General features: G+C 41.2%; 1 protein-coding gene across 1 annotated transcript; it reads right to left on the reverse strand.

Moving 5' to 3' along the window:
* Positions 1-1,006: 1,006 nt before the first annotated feature.
* On the reverse strand, positions 1,007-14,871 carry znf219 (zinc finger protein 219). Its single transcript, XM_014985551.2, has 4 exons — positions 14,787-14,871; positions 12,249-14,577; positions 11,939-12,085; positions 1,007-8,461 (listed from the first exon to the last, which is right to left on the reverse strand). Exons 2-4 carry the CDS (start codon positions 14,572-14,574, stop codon positions 7,275-7,277), a joined length of 3,660 nt encoding a protein of 1,219 aa, XP_014841037.2. The 5' UTR covers positions 14,575-14,577; positions 14,787-14,871; the 3' UTR covers positions 1,007-7,274.
* Positions 14,872-15,550: the final 679 nt, after the last annotated feature.

Genomic DNA, 15,550 nt, shown 5'->3' on the forward strand with positions numbered 1-15,550 from the left:
ACCGTTCAGTTTGCAAAACACCTGGGTGAACCTAGCTCCACCTTCGAGGCACAGCTCCCCCTCAGAGCTGAATTTTCCAAGTTACCAAACTTCCACCTCACAGAGCAGCCCTCCACCAAGATGTCCCCACTCAGCTCCTTCAGACTAGTGGCAGCAGGAATTATTAAACACCCGGAGGAATTACACATCATTATATGAGCTACTTCTCATTGCAACACTGACAGACATTGTTCAAGGATTAATAGAGAAGTACTGTTGTCACTACTCTCTGAAGGAGTTTCAAAAACAGCAGGAGTTTTTAAAGTGACAGAGGCCCATTTTCAGGGTATTAAATTACAAAGTCAAATTTCTTTTAAGTCTTAATTATAGCATTTTTATTTTAACTAAATGTAACATAGCTACTTGATTGTGCAATAAATTTGCCAATACATGTGCCTAGAAAATACATAATGGTTCCCCTTTAAGACTTCTTTTTCACAGTCCATGTTTCATGTGGGGTAATCAATGTCAGCTTAGCATGTCGTTTGGATAAAACTCTACGGGGGACTTGAGCAATCTTGTTCCAGAAATGCCACAGACTAGAGATTAGCCCCAAAACTTATCTTCCATGAAGTTCTGTACAACAGTAATGATATTTACTACTCACAACATCTTAACTGAACCCTAGTCCTGCAAATGTGGAACTATCCCTTTAAAGAAAATCCCTCGAGTTATCTTTGTCGTAACACCGAGTCACATTGATACCTGCAATAAAAGACAGAAACAACTGCAGCAAGCAGAAGCCTTCAATTTTCTTGTTTTACATGCAACAAATACATAAGGTTGCAATCTAGCGTATGTCCACATGAGGGCGCTCTTCTCTTCCAAGTCCAAAGTAACACTTTCTCAGCAATACGCCCAGCATTTAAACATACAAGGTAATCAGATCTTTATGTTGAAACCTGTCAAAGGTGTTAAAAGTAAAAATCTAAAAATCTGGGTAGATATGCATAAAAAAAGACATAGATTTTATTATTTTTTTCCATGTTTTTATTTCTAATGTGTTTCTTTTTTTTTTTTCCATTTGTCCACAAAGTTATATTAGTCACTACTATGTTAGGTCAGTTTTTCCCTCACTGCAATGGCAGTCAACTACACAAGAGCCCAAACTTAGCGTGGCCCCCTCACCTCATGAGAGATTTGTCATTTAAAGGCAATAATTGATAAAAAAAAAAAAACAAACAAAAAAAAAACCTTATCGTAAGACCAGGAGATGAGAGATGAACCTTTTAGAAGTGTTAGATATGATTACTTTAGGAGAATTTCGTCCACATGAGCAAGATAATAAATTTAAATTGAATAATTTTCACTTCTTTTTGAAATGAGTAGTAATATTTTGTTGTTGTTTTGTTGCATGAAATGCTCTTAAAAAACGGAATCATGCACATAAGATATGCATAATTGAACACATATAAACCAGGATTAACAATTGAATACAATTTTATCTCAAGAAATATGTTTTTCTAATAATTTAGCTCCTAGTATGCGACACACATCTTTTTATTTTGCAGTTTTTTTAAAGCATAAAGTTTACCAAATTTTTTTATGGTTCTCTCAGATCAATAAACTTCAGCAGCGTCACTTTGCCTCCATCAATAAGTCATAGTGACAGGACCATTGTCTGTAGTACAATGATTGGCCGGCGGTTTTATTCCCATCTGCCAGTGGGAGGAGCTGAAGGGGCCGTCACTGGAGTTTGTGCTCTCTTGAAAAGAACAAAAAAACAAAACAAAAAAAAAAAAAACAAGAACCCAAAACAAACAAAAACACAACATCTCTAGAGCTATCTGTACAACATTCAACATCACATTTCTTTTTTTTAACCATAATGCCAAAAACAATAATACTTATCATTATAAGAGCATTTTTCCATCTCGACGGCATTGAACAAACACCACACAAACAGAAAGGAGAAAAAAAAAACTCTAATAAAGGCCTCAATACCAGATAGTACACGTCACCTTCGAGTGGTGCTAGAGACTGATTTATGGACGAGAGAAGGACGTGGAGGAAGAGCAAGCAGGGGAATGGAAAGAAAACACAATGGAAGGGACAAAAATCTGTAAGTTGTCCTCCTTTCTCAAGCGTTTGTATCTTTTTAGTGTCGCATTGGACATGTTTTGGCACCTCATGATGTTTAAAAAAAAAAACATCGTTCAAGAATCAAAGACTTTGGGGCTTTGGTTTACCAAGGATTAGTATGACGACTACAGGTAGCCTCACTCTACAGCTACAGCCATTTTTTAAAAATCACCTAGGGCTTACTTAGAAAGTTCGTAATTTTTTTTATTTTTTAAATTTTTTAGAGTCGGGGTAAAAGTGAGGCCTAGTGGCCTTGTTTAAGGCCCAACGGGCCTGATGAGCAGGAGACGCTGGCACAAAAACAGCTCTCCACCGGAGAGAACGGCCGGTCGGGAAGCAAAGACATGGGAACGAAAGAATAAAGAAATAAGCCAGTGTGATGAAGGGAAGGAGGGGTGATAAAAGGAGGGAATATGAACAGAGAGAAAAAACAGGAAGAGAGGAGCAAAAGTGTGATATAGGCTAAGTGCTTTTGGTGAGTTTTACAAAATACACCAGGAAGTGCTTGAAACAGAAGGCACGGTGGCATTGATAGTAGTTGTAAAGGAGACACCACTAAGGGACTTTTTCACTACAAAACTCATAAGGTGCTCTAAAAAATCAGACTCCAAACACATTAATGCACATTAAAGTGTGGTGGCAGTAACTCTAGAAGGACTCTTGTGGCACATTTTCAGAACCAATGTTAACCTAATCCAAACCATTTAGTACACACAGTCTGTACGGAGCCACCAGATATCGCTGGAGAACATTCTGAACACAGCTAACATGTAGAGGGGCAACGTCGGAAGTGTTTCCATCACTAAATGTTTTCAGAACAGCTTTCCATATTGGCATATATGCTGGTGTATTGAGAAGCACTTGTTTAAGTCTAAAAATATGGGAAAAGATAGAGATTGTGTGGAATATGAAGTTTTGTGGCATATTTATTTCTGAGTCACTCCAGTCATCAATAATGCACGTGTTTTGGGATCAGTGGTGTGGAATTCACAGTGTTCTGCTGTTTCAGGGAGTGGCTAAGTTATTTCTGCTGTGACATGAGAATTTTTTTCATACTTATGCATACATTAAAGATATCTCAAAGGTCTCTCAAAGTCCTCTGATACTTAGATAAATTAATCAGAATGTAGGTCAGCAGCCGCATTTACCATAAAATTGTGCAAATTAAAATGGCAAAAATACATTTGCTTCAAGGAAAGCACAGCACTTAAAAAAAAATTCATGTACTTTGATAAAAATGTTTTAGTGCTGAAATGAGGTGGTTTTTCAGCAGTATCAAAATAGATGTATTTCAAGCAACTGCAATGGAAACATTTTTGTTTGCATCACGCAAGTTGCGTGATCAACAGCTGGATGTTACTCCTGGCAGAAATGACAAAGAAGACGAATAGGAAGTAGCAGGAGGAAGATGGTTTGTTCTTCAAGGTTTTTTTTGGACAATGTGCAACTGGCTCCACCAGAACTATCACAACTCATCAAAAGCTCTTCTGTACAATCTTACACTACAACTTCCCCAAAACGTGTCGTACATCTCTGCTCCTGAGAGCTTATTGCTCCAACAACTGAATAAGAAGCCATTTACAGCTTTCGCAAAATTGTTTTTTTTTCCTTTTTCTACAAAAATTTGCGCACATTTATAACAGAAACACAGATAATATTAGTGTTAAGCATCCATAATCCAACAGTTCCACATTTGCATAGAGTGAGTTTATGTGTAGATATGATTCGGTGATTGCTGTGACATCAGAATTACAGCTGCTTCTGTTGCCGTGTATACATCGCATGTTGGGGCTGCAACACGTGAGCAGTGGAAGTCTATCAAAATCTGTGGCAGTCTGGAATATCTGGTGATCAAAATCTATCCTCTACAGCGTCAAATGTGTAGTAAAACTAAAACTGTAGCATTATTTTCTCATGGCAGTGTGTCATCATGAGCCACTGAAACACAACACTGACCAACAATATTGTTGTAAGAGACTTAACCAAACAGTGGGGTTTCTACAGATGCTATGCATTTTTGCAAAAACTGAATCTGTAAAATCTGGTATAGTACAAATGAGGACTTTAAAGTCATGTTTCATTGAGGTGTACAGTCAGTTGATATGTATAGTTAAGTTACATTACTTTAGGCAAATTAATGTGTGTTGTCAAACTAAGCTTGGGCAGTACAGGGCCCTCAAGTAGATTTTGCTGGGCAATTCCCACGCTTGCAATCTTGTGCTTTTCACATTTTCTTGTTTCATAATCCAGTGTTTCTGATAAGATTTGTCAGCGTTTTGTACCAACAGTGTGTCTTTTTGTATCCACATTGGGTACATTTTGTACCAGATATAACCACTGGTTGTTTTAGTAATGTTCTGTATTGTTCTCAGTGTTTACTATAAATAAACACTGAGGTTATGTGATGTTAATTTAAGCTTAAGTTAACCCACACAGCAATCAGGACCACAATAGATAATGGGGTGTAATATAAAATTCACAAAAAAAAAGCAAAAAATATTTTGTGAGTACTATTTATGTTCATACTTTATCAAAAAGTTAAACTACCTAGATACATCACTGACACGGGAGTACAGAATGGAGGTATGAATTAGCGAAGGAACAAACTGACCCCATTACATACCTAGATTTAATGTTGCATGTATTAAAAAGTACGGCTAAAATAAAGTTTATCATTTACTCGGATTCTTTGGTTTTTATTTTTAAACTGTAACAACTGTTTTGTCTGAAAAGTTAAAAGTGTGAAATTAAAATTGTCACATCAAAGATTCCATGGAGAGGAAGCAAGCTAGTGTTAGCATCCTAACTTCTTTTACTTGTAATGTTGCATCAACGTTAAAAGATGTAGCTAAAATTAAGTTTATTTACTTCCTTTTTTTGTTTGGATGTAAAACTGTAATAGTTTATCCGAATTGTTAAAGGGTCAAAGATTAAAACAGTCGCAATCAAAGATTCCACAAAGAGAAAGCAACGAGCATCAGCATATTAACTTCTTGCATTTGTAAAGTCTTAGTTTAAAAGCGTAGCTTAAATAATTTATTCATCTTCTTTTAAAAAAAAAAAAAAGTAAGAGGTGCCAGGTAACCAGGACCAGTTGTTTTAAATGTTAAAAAAGTTACAGCTAAGTTTTCATCAAGAGGACGAAAGCTAGTATTAGTGTTAGCATCACGAAGCACATCGGCAGAAGACAGGAGATTATCAGAGGTATGTGTGGAAACAGATATGCCTGACGATGCCCTCTAAATGTATAATGTGTTTAGAAAATTCTCTAGAAATATCTGGTAGTGCTACACAAATTTTGACTTACATGTGTATTAATGCTAATGCAGACTGACACTGCCAACAACATAAACATTTGTTCTGATATCACTCCACAAGCCTTATACCCCATCAAATAACAAAAGTCGGCATCAGCCAGTGCCGTCTACTTTTATTAGCCATAGCTTCAAATCTCTGGGGTACTTTATTTTTTTACTAGATAGTCTTATTTATATCTTGAGCTCTAATTACGCTTTGCAACAGTTTGTTAATTGATGGGGTAAATCTACTCAAGCCACACACTTACACATTTAAAATGACAACAAAAACTGCCATTGGAAAAAACAAAAAGTTTGGTCTATTGATAGTCAACAAAAAAACAACTACTTTGGGAACTCAAACCTTGCACAGTGCTCTGTATAGACATTCCAACTAGTCTTAGCTCACAAACATTATAATCAATATTACCTATATTGATAACCTTTTTCTGTAAGCATCTTGAAATGAAAATAAACAAAAGTCTGTGGGTTTTTCTTTTTTTGTCTTTACAAAAGCTACACATATACTACTGGGATGTCTAAGCATGTGTTAGTGTTTTAATAATTATTCCTACCGTTGTCTTTTCGGGGATTTTTTTTTTTTTTTTTTACAGAAAAGAAAGAAGAGAAGGACTCTAGTTGTCCAAAAGTCATCATATCCCAAAAGTACAGCTTATTTCTCGGATTTTGTCTTGTCTGGTAGCAACTTTGTATTTATTTCTCATTTTCAACCCTCTTATCTATTTTTGACACGGTTCTTTTTAATACAACGTGCCAGCTGATTGTGGAAGAGGGCTCAGTTTCCCCCCTACAGCCCTCAAGTCCTTGATTTATCATTTGTTCAGCACGACGGACCACAACCCAGCTAGCGCTGAAAACACTGAATTCTAAACTGTGCCCCTTTTCTATCTCGTAGTCTTTAAACATCTTGTCATTGCCTACTTTTTTTTTAAATTCCTTTTGAAAAGAACCACAAACCGGCTACAGTCTGTGTCAAGAACATTAACGCTATGATGTAGCATTTCTTTTACAACTATTCACAACACCCTAGAACCACTTTAAACAAATATATTGTATTTAAATCATTTGAAACTGTATATTCCGATAAAATTAGCGACCTATGTGAGACTCGGACAACGCCAGAGACTCTTTTGACAACATACATGAACAGGCACTAACTGATTACAACAACAACAAAAAAAATACAAACTTTTCTTTCAGATAAGTTTTTTTAGGACAGTAATCGATAAACACTTAGCTGAAAAACAAGGCAGTGATACACAGTCGAGGAAACGGTCACCTCATGCCTTAAATTAATGTCAGATAGCTTAAAACTTTCTGTGGGTTGAGGAGGAAGATGAAGCTGACAGTCTCAAACTGTTCAGTGGTCATTCTGTAGAGTTACCTGTTCAGCTCACTCAGTGTAGTAGTCAGGAATACACTGCTTATACAGCAATGCGTCAAAGTTTGAGATTCTGGAATGATCCTAGACCCTTAGCAGATGTTTGTTGAATAGAATATCATCTCAAAAAACATCAACCTTGGGCTTTTTCTTGGGGTGGGGGGAGAGGGACAAATACAAAAGGTGGCCTACAAAAATCCTGAAAAGTTGTGTCCATGCTCCTTTGAGATTACAGGAATATTAGTGTATGTTGTAGAGGATTAAGCAGTCACAAAGATAGTAGACAAGTCATACCAGAGGGAATATTAAAGTAGCACTTTTTCCCTCCGTTTCGCGGCAACATTAATCTTCAAGACTCTTCACGTGTTCTCATAAATTAAACTATGAAGGGATGCCTTTTTGCATTATTTCTTGTCTGTCACATGTACAGCTGAAACTCCCTCTGTCTCTTTCTTTTAACCAGTTAGGACCTTGTCATCCTCCGCTGCCATGTGGTTGGGGCTCAGAGCTGGTGAAAGGTCGAGGGACATCCTCAGATCCCGATCTTGCAAATCCTCCACACTGCTGCTCTCCATGTTCTCTTCAAATTCCTCATCGAGTTCTTCTTTCTCCTCCTCCGTCTTTTCCTTGACAGCTGGGCTGTCTCTTACATTCTTGGGCACTGAAGCCACAGAGTCTTGACGATAAGACACATTGTCCAGATGATCTGCTGTATCCTCAGGGTGACCATTAGTGATCTGGTGCTGAGTTGAAGACCAGTGCCCCACAGGGACTGGAGAGTCTCTCTCACTCACATGCCTCCATAACGTCAGAGGATCGATGTCGGAGTTATCCATCCGTGGCTTGGTGGCCCTTTGGGCGCGTTCATCATCCAGGAGAGCAGAGGAGACCCTCTTGCGCCTGGACTTACTTGTGTGGTTTACTTGGATATGCATGGCCATCAGCTCAGCTGATGATGTATGAAAAGGGCAGAACAAACACTGGCTCAGTTTGACCCCTGCTGAGCTATCCCTCCCACCATCAACACCAAACACAACTCCTCCATCCCCGGCACCAATGCTTTCATTGTCTTCCATACCTCCGTGGCTGGGCGAGGTGCGACGGGAAAGATCCAAAGGTTCAAACCCTCCCTCCTGAGTTGATGGCACAGGTTCGTCCTTGTCACTTTGTGGCTGAACCATTCGACTAGTAGTGAGAGGCTTACGTCGGGATACTTTAGTAGTCTTTGGTGGGGGGGATCCCCTGATCCAGTTTCCCTCCATCCCTCCTTGGTACAGGGCCCCCATAACTCCAGACAGATACCTATACTGGGTCTCCAAGTCGACATCCCTTAGAGCTGCCAGAGCCTTCCGATGTTCCCGTTGGTCTGGTAGGCCCAGGAGCCAAGACTGCTGGCTGGACCGTGAAACGGTTGTATCAGCAGTGCCTCGGTTGATCGGGCCGTGGTTGAGCTGAGATCGGCGCTGCTTGACCAGTCCAGGGGCTCCAGATGTGTGAATGCTGGAGGTGGGCCCAGAGGAGGAATTGGAGGAAGCTGATAAGGCATTGCGTTGCTCCCTGTGGTGCCGCTGGAGGTGGTACTTCAGTGACCCAGACTGAGTGCCTGCATAGTCACAGTGGGGGCATTTGTAGGGTCTCTCACCTGCAGAAAAAAAGTGTACGTCAAATCAGACTGATTACATCTGGACATATGTAACATTGACCACAAGTCTCAGGCCCTGTTCACATGTAGACAAGATTAGGTTTATCTTGGCTGTATCCACAAAGGGATTTTGTCATTTAGGCTGTGCATTCACACGTATCCGGCATTTTGGGAAACCAGAAACAATCATTTTTGAAATCGGGTCCCAGACTAGATACATTTCAAAGCTGCGGTTTTATGTTTCCATGTGGCCAAAAAGCTGCGTCTTCTTTGAAACTGTGACATAGACACTTTATCGCTCTCTGTATGCAGCATTCGTTTGTGTGAACGGACATTTGTTCTTAATTACTTATGGAAATTTACCGCATGTTTGCATGTGGACAGCATGTCTTTCACTAACTGAAAAAGCCAAACATAGAAGTGGACAAAAATAATGCAAAATCACAAATAATACAAGTTAAGTGTGATGTCGGCTCACACAGTGCCTACCATCTTGTTTTACAAACATGTTTATCATCTTGTATTTAAATGAACTTTGAATTCCAGAGCAGATTATTTAAATAAAAGCAAGTTTTTAAAAATATTTTTGTAATTTTTCATTCCTGGTGGATCTCTGCAGCACCTCCAAAGTCTAGTCTAGTAACTGGGTCTAACTCCTTGTTGTTGGTGAATCACATAAAATATGAATAAAATACATAAATAAATAAGTTTGTGGTTGTAATGTGACAAAATGTGAAAAGTTCAAGGCATATGGAGCAGTGAAGCTAACGCAGGAACAAGACCTCACTAGGTGGATACCCTTAGAGTGCAATGTTAGTGCAGCTAAGGGTAAATAAGTGCCACTGGGTTACATTTTATTAGTGTGCAGTGGGAGCTGTAGTTGCAGAGTTTGAAGGTAGATGGCAGTGTTCCATTACAGTAAAAATACCACAGCTGGTTGTATCAGAGGCTCATGTTGCTTGTCAACAGCAGGAAACCTATTGCATATGAAAAGTGCAAAAGATCTTATCCACAACATAAAAAAAGCTGAAAATTAACAGATTGTCCTCTCACGATCGGACTCTGTTGTAGAACGGTGAGAATACTTTGAAGAACTCACAGAGTGCATTTTGGACTGATTGAGATTGATGGAGATCTCGCAAATGGACAAGATGGTGTTTAATTTTAATGAGATGTATGAAGCACAGGAAAATAATAAATGGCCACGGACAATCTAACAATACTAGGGAGGCGCTGCAAGAGAGACCAGGTTCTTCCTTTTGATGTCATCATTTTCTTACCAACAAGTGTATTAAGGTCAGCATGTGGTGCAGTGTTAGATTTGAGAACACCAGACATGGAGTCTTTAACGCATCCACCAGGGGTTGGATTGCTAACAATAACACTGTTGCTGTATTTCTTTTTTTCTCTGCTTTTTTTCTAATTATGCTCAATAAAGACCACTAGCAGCAAGAAATATTAAAAAGATATACTTTTATTAAATTGCATTCTTGTTATTTTACTGTTAACTCCAAACTGGGACTGAACGCTATATTGCATTGCAAAGGTTTTCTTAAGCCTTTAATTCTTTCACATTTTGCTATGTAGCAACCTCAAGTTTCAACATATTTTATGAGATGATTTTTATGAAAGAACACAAAATTGTAACGTTAAGGAAAAATCACATTCTTAGTCACAATTCTTACTGATTTGATAAAAATCAATTTTTTTTTCTTTTATTAATAAAAATCTGAAATATACATAGTGCAATTTTGCTCAGGTCCCTTCACTCTACACTTCAACAAAATCCAGTGAACAAAGTTGAACTTGTTGACCTACATAGAAAACCGCTGTCTCTAGAGGAAAACTAACACTGCACAGCGATTTCAACACACCATCCCCTCAGTGAAACATAATGGTGGCAACATCATGATGTGTAGATTATTTTCAACAACAGTATTGGAAGTTGATTGAAACTCAGATGAAGCTAAATGCAGCTCTGAGAGTCTCCAAAAGACTTGTGATTGGGGAGGAAGTTAACCTTCCAGCAGCAAATCAAATCTAATCATAAAGCCAGAGCAGCAACTTACTGGGTTAGCTCAAACCTATCAAAATCTTAGAATGGCCAAGTTAAAGTTCACACCCAACCGTGACTGAGAAATTGCTCCCAGTCCCACTCCTTTAATCTTCTTGGCTTGATTAAAGTTTATGTTCACGAATTCAACCCTTCCAATCTGACTGAGTTTGGGCAAACATTTCAATCTTTGATGCAAAATTTGTTGCGTCTTGGCATTATGCTAATTTGTGTTGGTCTATTACATTCAATTCCAACAATATGCCTTGTAGTAATTAGTTGTAACAATAAAAATGTGAAAGTTTATCCCTTAACTCACCCCAAAAACTCCCTCTGCCACGCACTCACTCCCTGGTGGGAACTGAAGGCATGGAGGAGACTGCTGATTTCATGTTATCCAAATGGCTCCATGAGGACACAAGAGTCCTCTTGACAGATACGGGGTTAAAAGAATCTTTTGATAACCTTGTAATTCACTGTATGTTGATGATATACATGTGACTCCAATCCATTCATGCTCTGCTACAAACAGGTTAATTTTTGTCCTTTATTAGACTGAATTGTTTTAAGTTCCTCATGTAAACCAGCATTGTTTGTTAGAATTATGTTTATCATTCTTACATTTGTAGTTTTATGTTATTAGTTGTTTTTCTATTTAGAAGTTTAGTGTTCAAATTTGTTGAAACTGTGGAGACAATTAAATCTTCCTTAATCTCAAGCATGTTTTTACAGATGGTGACTTAGATCTTCCTGGGATACTCCTGAGCTGTAAACCTATCTGTGTGTTAATTAAATTTCTGTGTCCCCCTTCTTTGTTTCTGAATTCACATCCTACTGTGAAGATAGGATGTGGGGTTTCACCCCTTCCATTCCTTTTGACACCCTTCTTGCTAATAAAAGAGACAAACAAACTGAAGGTTTTCAGAACACATTGTGAGCGGCTTGGAGAAGCAGTTCACTGTGTCTTCTCCTTCTGCAGAAGTTTGGTTGAAAACTCATATACGTTGTCTGTGGTTCTTTCTTTTTTATGTAGGTTTGAGAAAATACCTATCATTGTTTCAACACCGGTCATAAAGTCTATATTTGTCTGACCTTGCAGTGGAGATGAGGGTGCACGTGAGTGAGAGAAGTGAGCTCCGTCTCGCTTTTAAATCCCCAGCATGCCTTAATTTTCTCTTCAGAAGCTACTGTTAATATGTGCCCGAGCTCTCCTCCTGCGCAGGAGTAGAGCTCCAGAGGAGCCGCTCACTTGCCTGCAGTAGAGATCTATGATTAGCACTGGTCAGCTCTCTGGAGTCAATGTGTGGAAAAATAAAGAGGTAGTTCTGAAAACGAGACAACACTCAAGAAGCCTTTCCAGGGATTTCTAGAGGTAAAAAAAAAACAGAGAAAAGTGGCTTATTAAGCCCACAGCTGCGTCTCACCTGTGTGAACTCTCAGGTGCACTTTGAGATGGTGGGAAGAGCGGAAGGCTTTGCCACAGTAGGGGCAGTCTTTTATCCCTCTGCCACGCACTCGCTCCCTGGTGGGAACTGAGGGCATGGAGGAGACTGCTGTGAAGCCGTTTTCTCCTGCGAGTGGAAAAAAAGGAAAGTAAAATGTTAGCATAACAGTTTTCACTGAAGAAATAGGTATTATTTACTACAGTAGAACTATAGAAGAGAAAATTACACATAAGGTGTGAACAAGCAAACAGCAGAGAACAAAAAGAAGACAAGAAAACAGATGTGATACCTTTGAAGTTTGAAATAACAGAGTGAAACCCTGTGACTGCTCCTGCTTGCTGAGATACACTACTGTTCAGTTTTGATTCCTGTCTTCCGTCTCCCATTTGCTGGGATCCACCACCGTGAAGTTGGGATTCTGGTCTTACGTCACCGCTGCCGCCTCCTCTTCCCAACCCCACTCCTCTTCGAGTACCAGCCCCCTCTTCTTCACTGGTGCCACGATTCTGCGGCCTCTGAGCATGGACGCGAGCATGCACAACCACCTGCTGCAGGCTGCGGAACAACTTTCCGCAGTCGGGGCATTCCCAAGGCCCTCCAGCTCCTCCCGACTCTCCTCTGGGATCTAGGCCTGATCGGTAGACCCTGATTTGGTCTGCTTCTGTGATCACTGAACTTCGACCTGGGGCTCGCTGACCTTGCTGCTGCCCTCGCTGCTGTGGTCTCTGCTGCTGCTGCTGCTGCTGCTGCTGTGCAACAGCCAGGCTGCGAGCAACCAGCTGCCACCAAGTTGCCTGATCCCCTCCTTCTGATATAGCTGATGTGGTTTCACTTGTGCCACCTCCTCTGGATGTTCCCCCTCCTCTGGTGGGGTCGCCACCTCCACTAATGCCTCCACCACTGTTTCCCATCTCTGCCACCTGAGCTGCTGCTTGAAGTCTTTCCATGCAACTGGCCCCGCTGCCATCACTGGGCAAGCCAAGGTATCCCAGGATAGCAGACTTGCTTAAACTCATGTCGATCCTACCCCCAGTTTCTCTGTCAGACCTTCCCTGTCCACCTCTGGCTCCACTTCCTCGGTGGGCCATGAGCAGGCTTGAGTACAGGGAGTTGAGTGTGTGCGTACTAGCAGAACCCTTTGACTGCTGCTCAGCATTCCCGAGAATACCATGGGTTCCTAATCCAGCTTTGAGGCCAAGTTTGTTAAGATGAACTTTCATGTGGTTCTTGAGGAACCAAGGCTCCTTAAAGCCACGTCCACACACCTGGCACTTATGATCTAAGGAGTCCTTGTGTTTTCGCATGTGTCCCTTCAGAAACCAGGACTGCGTAAATCTCTGGCCACAAGTATCGCAGCGAAATGCTGGCACTGAAGAGGATGCAGAGACTCCAGCAGCCGATGAGATCTGAGCGTTACCTGGGGTCGGGGCGGGAGTATGGGTTGGGGTGGGCACTGGTGTGTCAATGATGGTCCTGCAGTTGAAGGCTGTTGTCAAGGCCGACACCTCCGGGGAGGGGTGGCACTCCTGTAAGTGAGATGCCAGACTCTCTTCTTGGCTGGCAGAGAAAGGACAAAGGGTGCATTTGTACGGGTTGTGGAGGATGCGGACGTGACGTGCCAGTTCTGAAGCTGTGCGGAATTTTCCCTTACAGGCATGGCAGCGAAACGTAGGCGCTGTGGCAACAGACGAGCCCTCGCCAGTAGAGGAATAAGGGGAGGTTACAGATACAGGGTCTTCTGTGAGGGGTGGGGTCAAGGGTGTGCTGTCATCCAATAAAAAGTTTGGGTTCTGGTCTGGCTTCAGATCATCATCTAGACCTTTGTCCTCTCCATTGACATCCTCCTCCTCCGTGAGGTGCTGGATTAGAGTTTTTGGCAGTAAACGCTGATTTGCACGACTTCTGTGATTGGAGAGCAAATCTTTGTGATTCTGATGGATTTTGAGATGTTGCTTAAGGGAAGATGAGGGGGGTCTAGTGCGGTACAGCGATGCAGCTCTTCGGTCTCGGTCCAAACTATGTGCTCGAGCATGAAGAGACAAGATGCTTTGGAATCTAAATCTCTTCCCACACACATGACAGGGAAACTTGAGTGCAGGCCCAGGCGAGGCCCCTCCAGCTCCAGGTGTTGCCCTGGTAACGGTTTCCTTTTGGAACAGTTGAAGATCTAGCTCATCGCTGCAGTTTCCACCCTGTCCTGAAGAAAGGGCCAACTCAAGGGCACCGTAACCAAGAAAAGGAGCTGACGGTGTGTCTGGTGGGGAGGAATCCAAACCGGGGTTGCATCCCGCATCTTGAGCGCTTCCTCCTGGAAACAAAGCTACTGCTGGGGTCGGAGATGGAGGAATTCCATCTAGCTCTTCTTCGCAATCTTCTCCCTCAAGATCAAGGCAGTCATTATTGTTGACCTCTTGTAGAGGGAAGGGAGAGAGGGGAAAATATGGCGTGGTGTCAGGGCTCTGCGGGGAAGGTTCAGGGCTGGGGATCGGCAGGACAACGGGGCTGTCGGGTAGAGGAGAGGAGGCTTGAGGGCTGTGGTCAAGAGATGGCAGCGTTTGGGGAGACTGTGGCTGCTCACAAGCAAGAGACAACACACACTCTGGTGGAGAATCCATCCTCTATCATTGAAAAGATAAAGACAAGCAGAAGTCAGGCAATGATTGAATGAAATATCATTGAACTTACTGTTTTTAAATCACTAAAATAGTTAACCCCTCCTGGACTACGATCAATTTTCTGCTTTCAAAAAAACACATTCTAAAAGTGTCCATTTGAGGACAACTGTACATACATACATCCTGTCTCGAAGGGAGGGGCAGAAACTTACTAGCAGTGTGTTTGGTGTTATGCCATTCTTTAGTGTCTCGGCCTAGGGGGGAAACACTTCTGAGGCAGCCTCCTTCTATAATTTCCTGGGGACAACATAAACAAATAAACTTAATCAGTGAACAGGAAGATCCAACACAAATATCTCAATATCAAGCTTAAAAAAAACATTTTTGAACATGAGTTTCTGTTCAGCTCCAAAATTTCATGCAGACTTGTATTTTAGTAATAATCTAACTAAAAGCCTAATGGTAAATTTGTACAAGTGTAAGAGGAAATGATTTGCAATACTGAGCATCAAACCGTAGGATTTTTTTTGTCCCTTTCTTGTTGAACAGGATTAAAAGCAATTTGCATCGAAGACACTTTGAACACGTTCCATCATCATTTTCCAACGACAAAACAAACAACACGCGTGCTCGCTGGTTTTAAAACCACGTTTTAACGTATGCACATAAAAAGAAACCCGTCACTTGATCTTCATTTACTCCTCAGCCTGCGTGGGCATGATGAGAACGAGCGCCTCAACGCGTAACAGGTGTGCACCTGTTCATTTCCTCCTACATGTGTTCGCGGGATTCTCCCGCATACTGTCAGCACATATGGGACGATTAGCCGGAGTGTGACTGCGCACCGGTGTGCATTTATGTGTGTGTGTTTAGAAGTTAAGGGCACCACCGCAGGATATGGAGTGTCCCAAACAGGATGGGCGCGCAATGTTTTGACTTCCCCACACACCCTTCCTGTACACACATACAGTAGCAG

This window comes from Poecilia mexicana, unplaced genomic scaffold (assembly GCF_051168715.1).
Source record: "Poecilia mexicana isolate PSO_F unplaced genomic scaffold, ASM5116871v1 scaffold_18, whole genome shotgun sequence".
Classification (NCBI taxonomy): domain Eukaryota; kingdom Metazoa; phylum Chordata; class Actinopteri; order Cyprinodontiformes; family Poeciliidae; genus Poecilia; species Poecilia mexicana.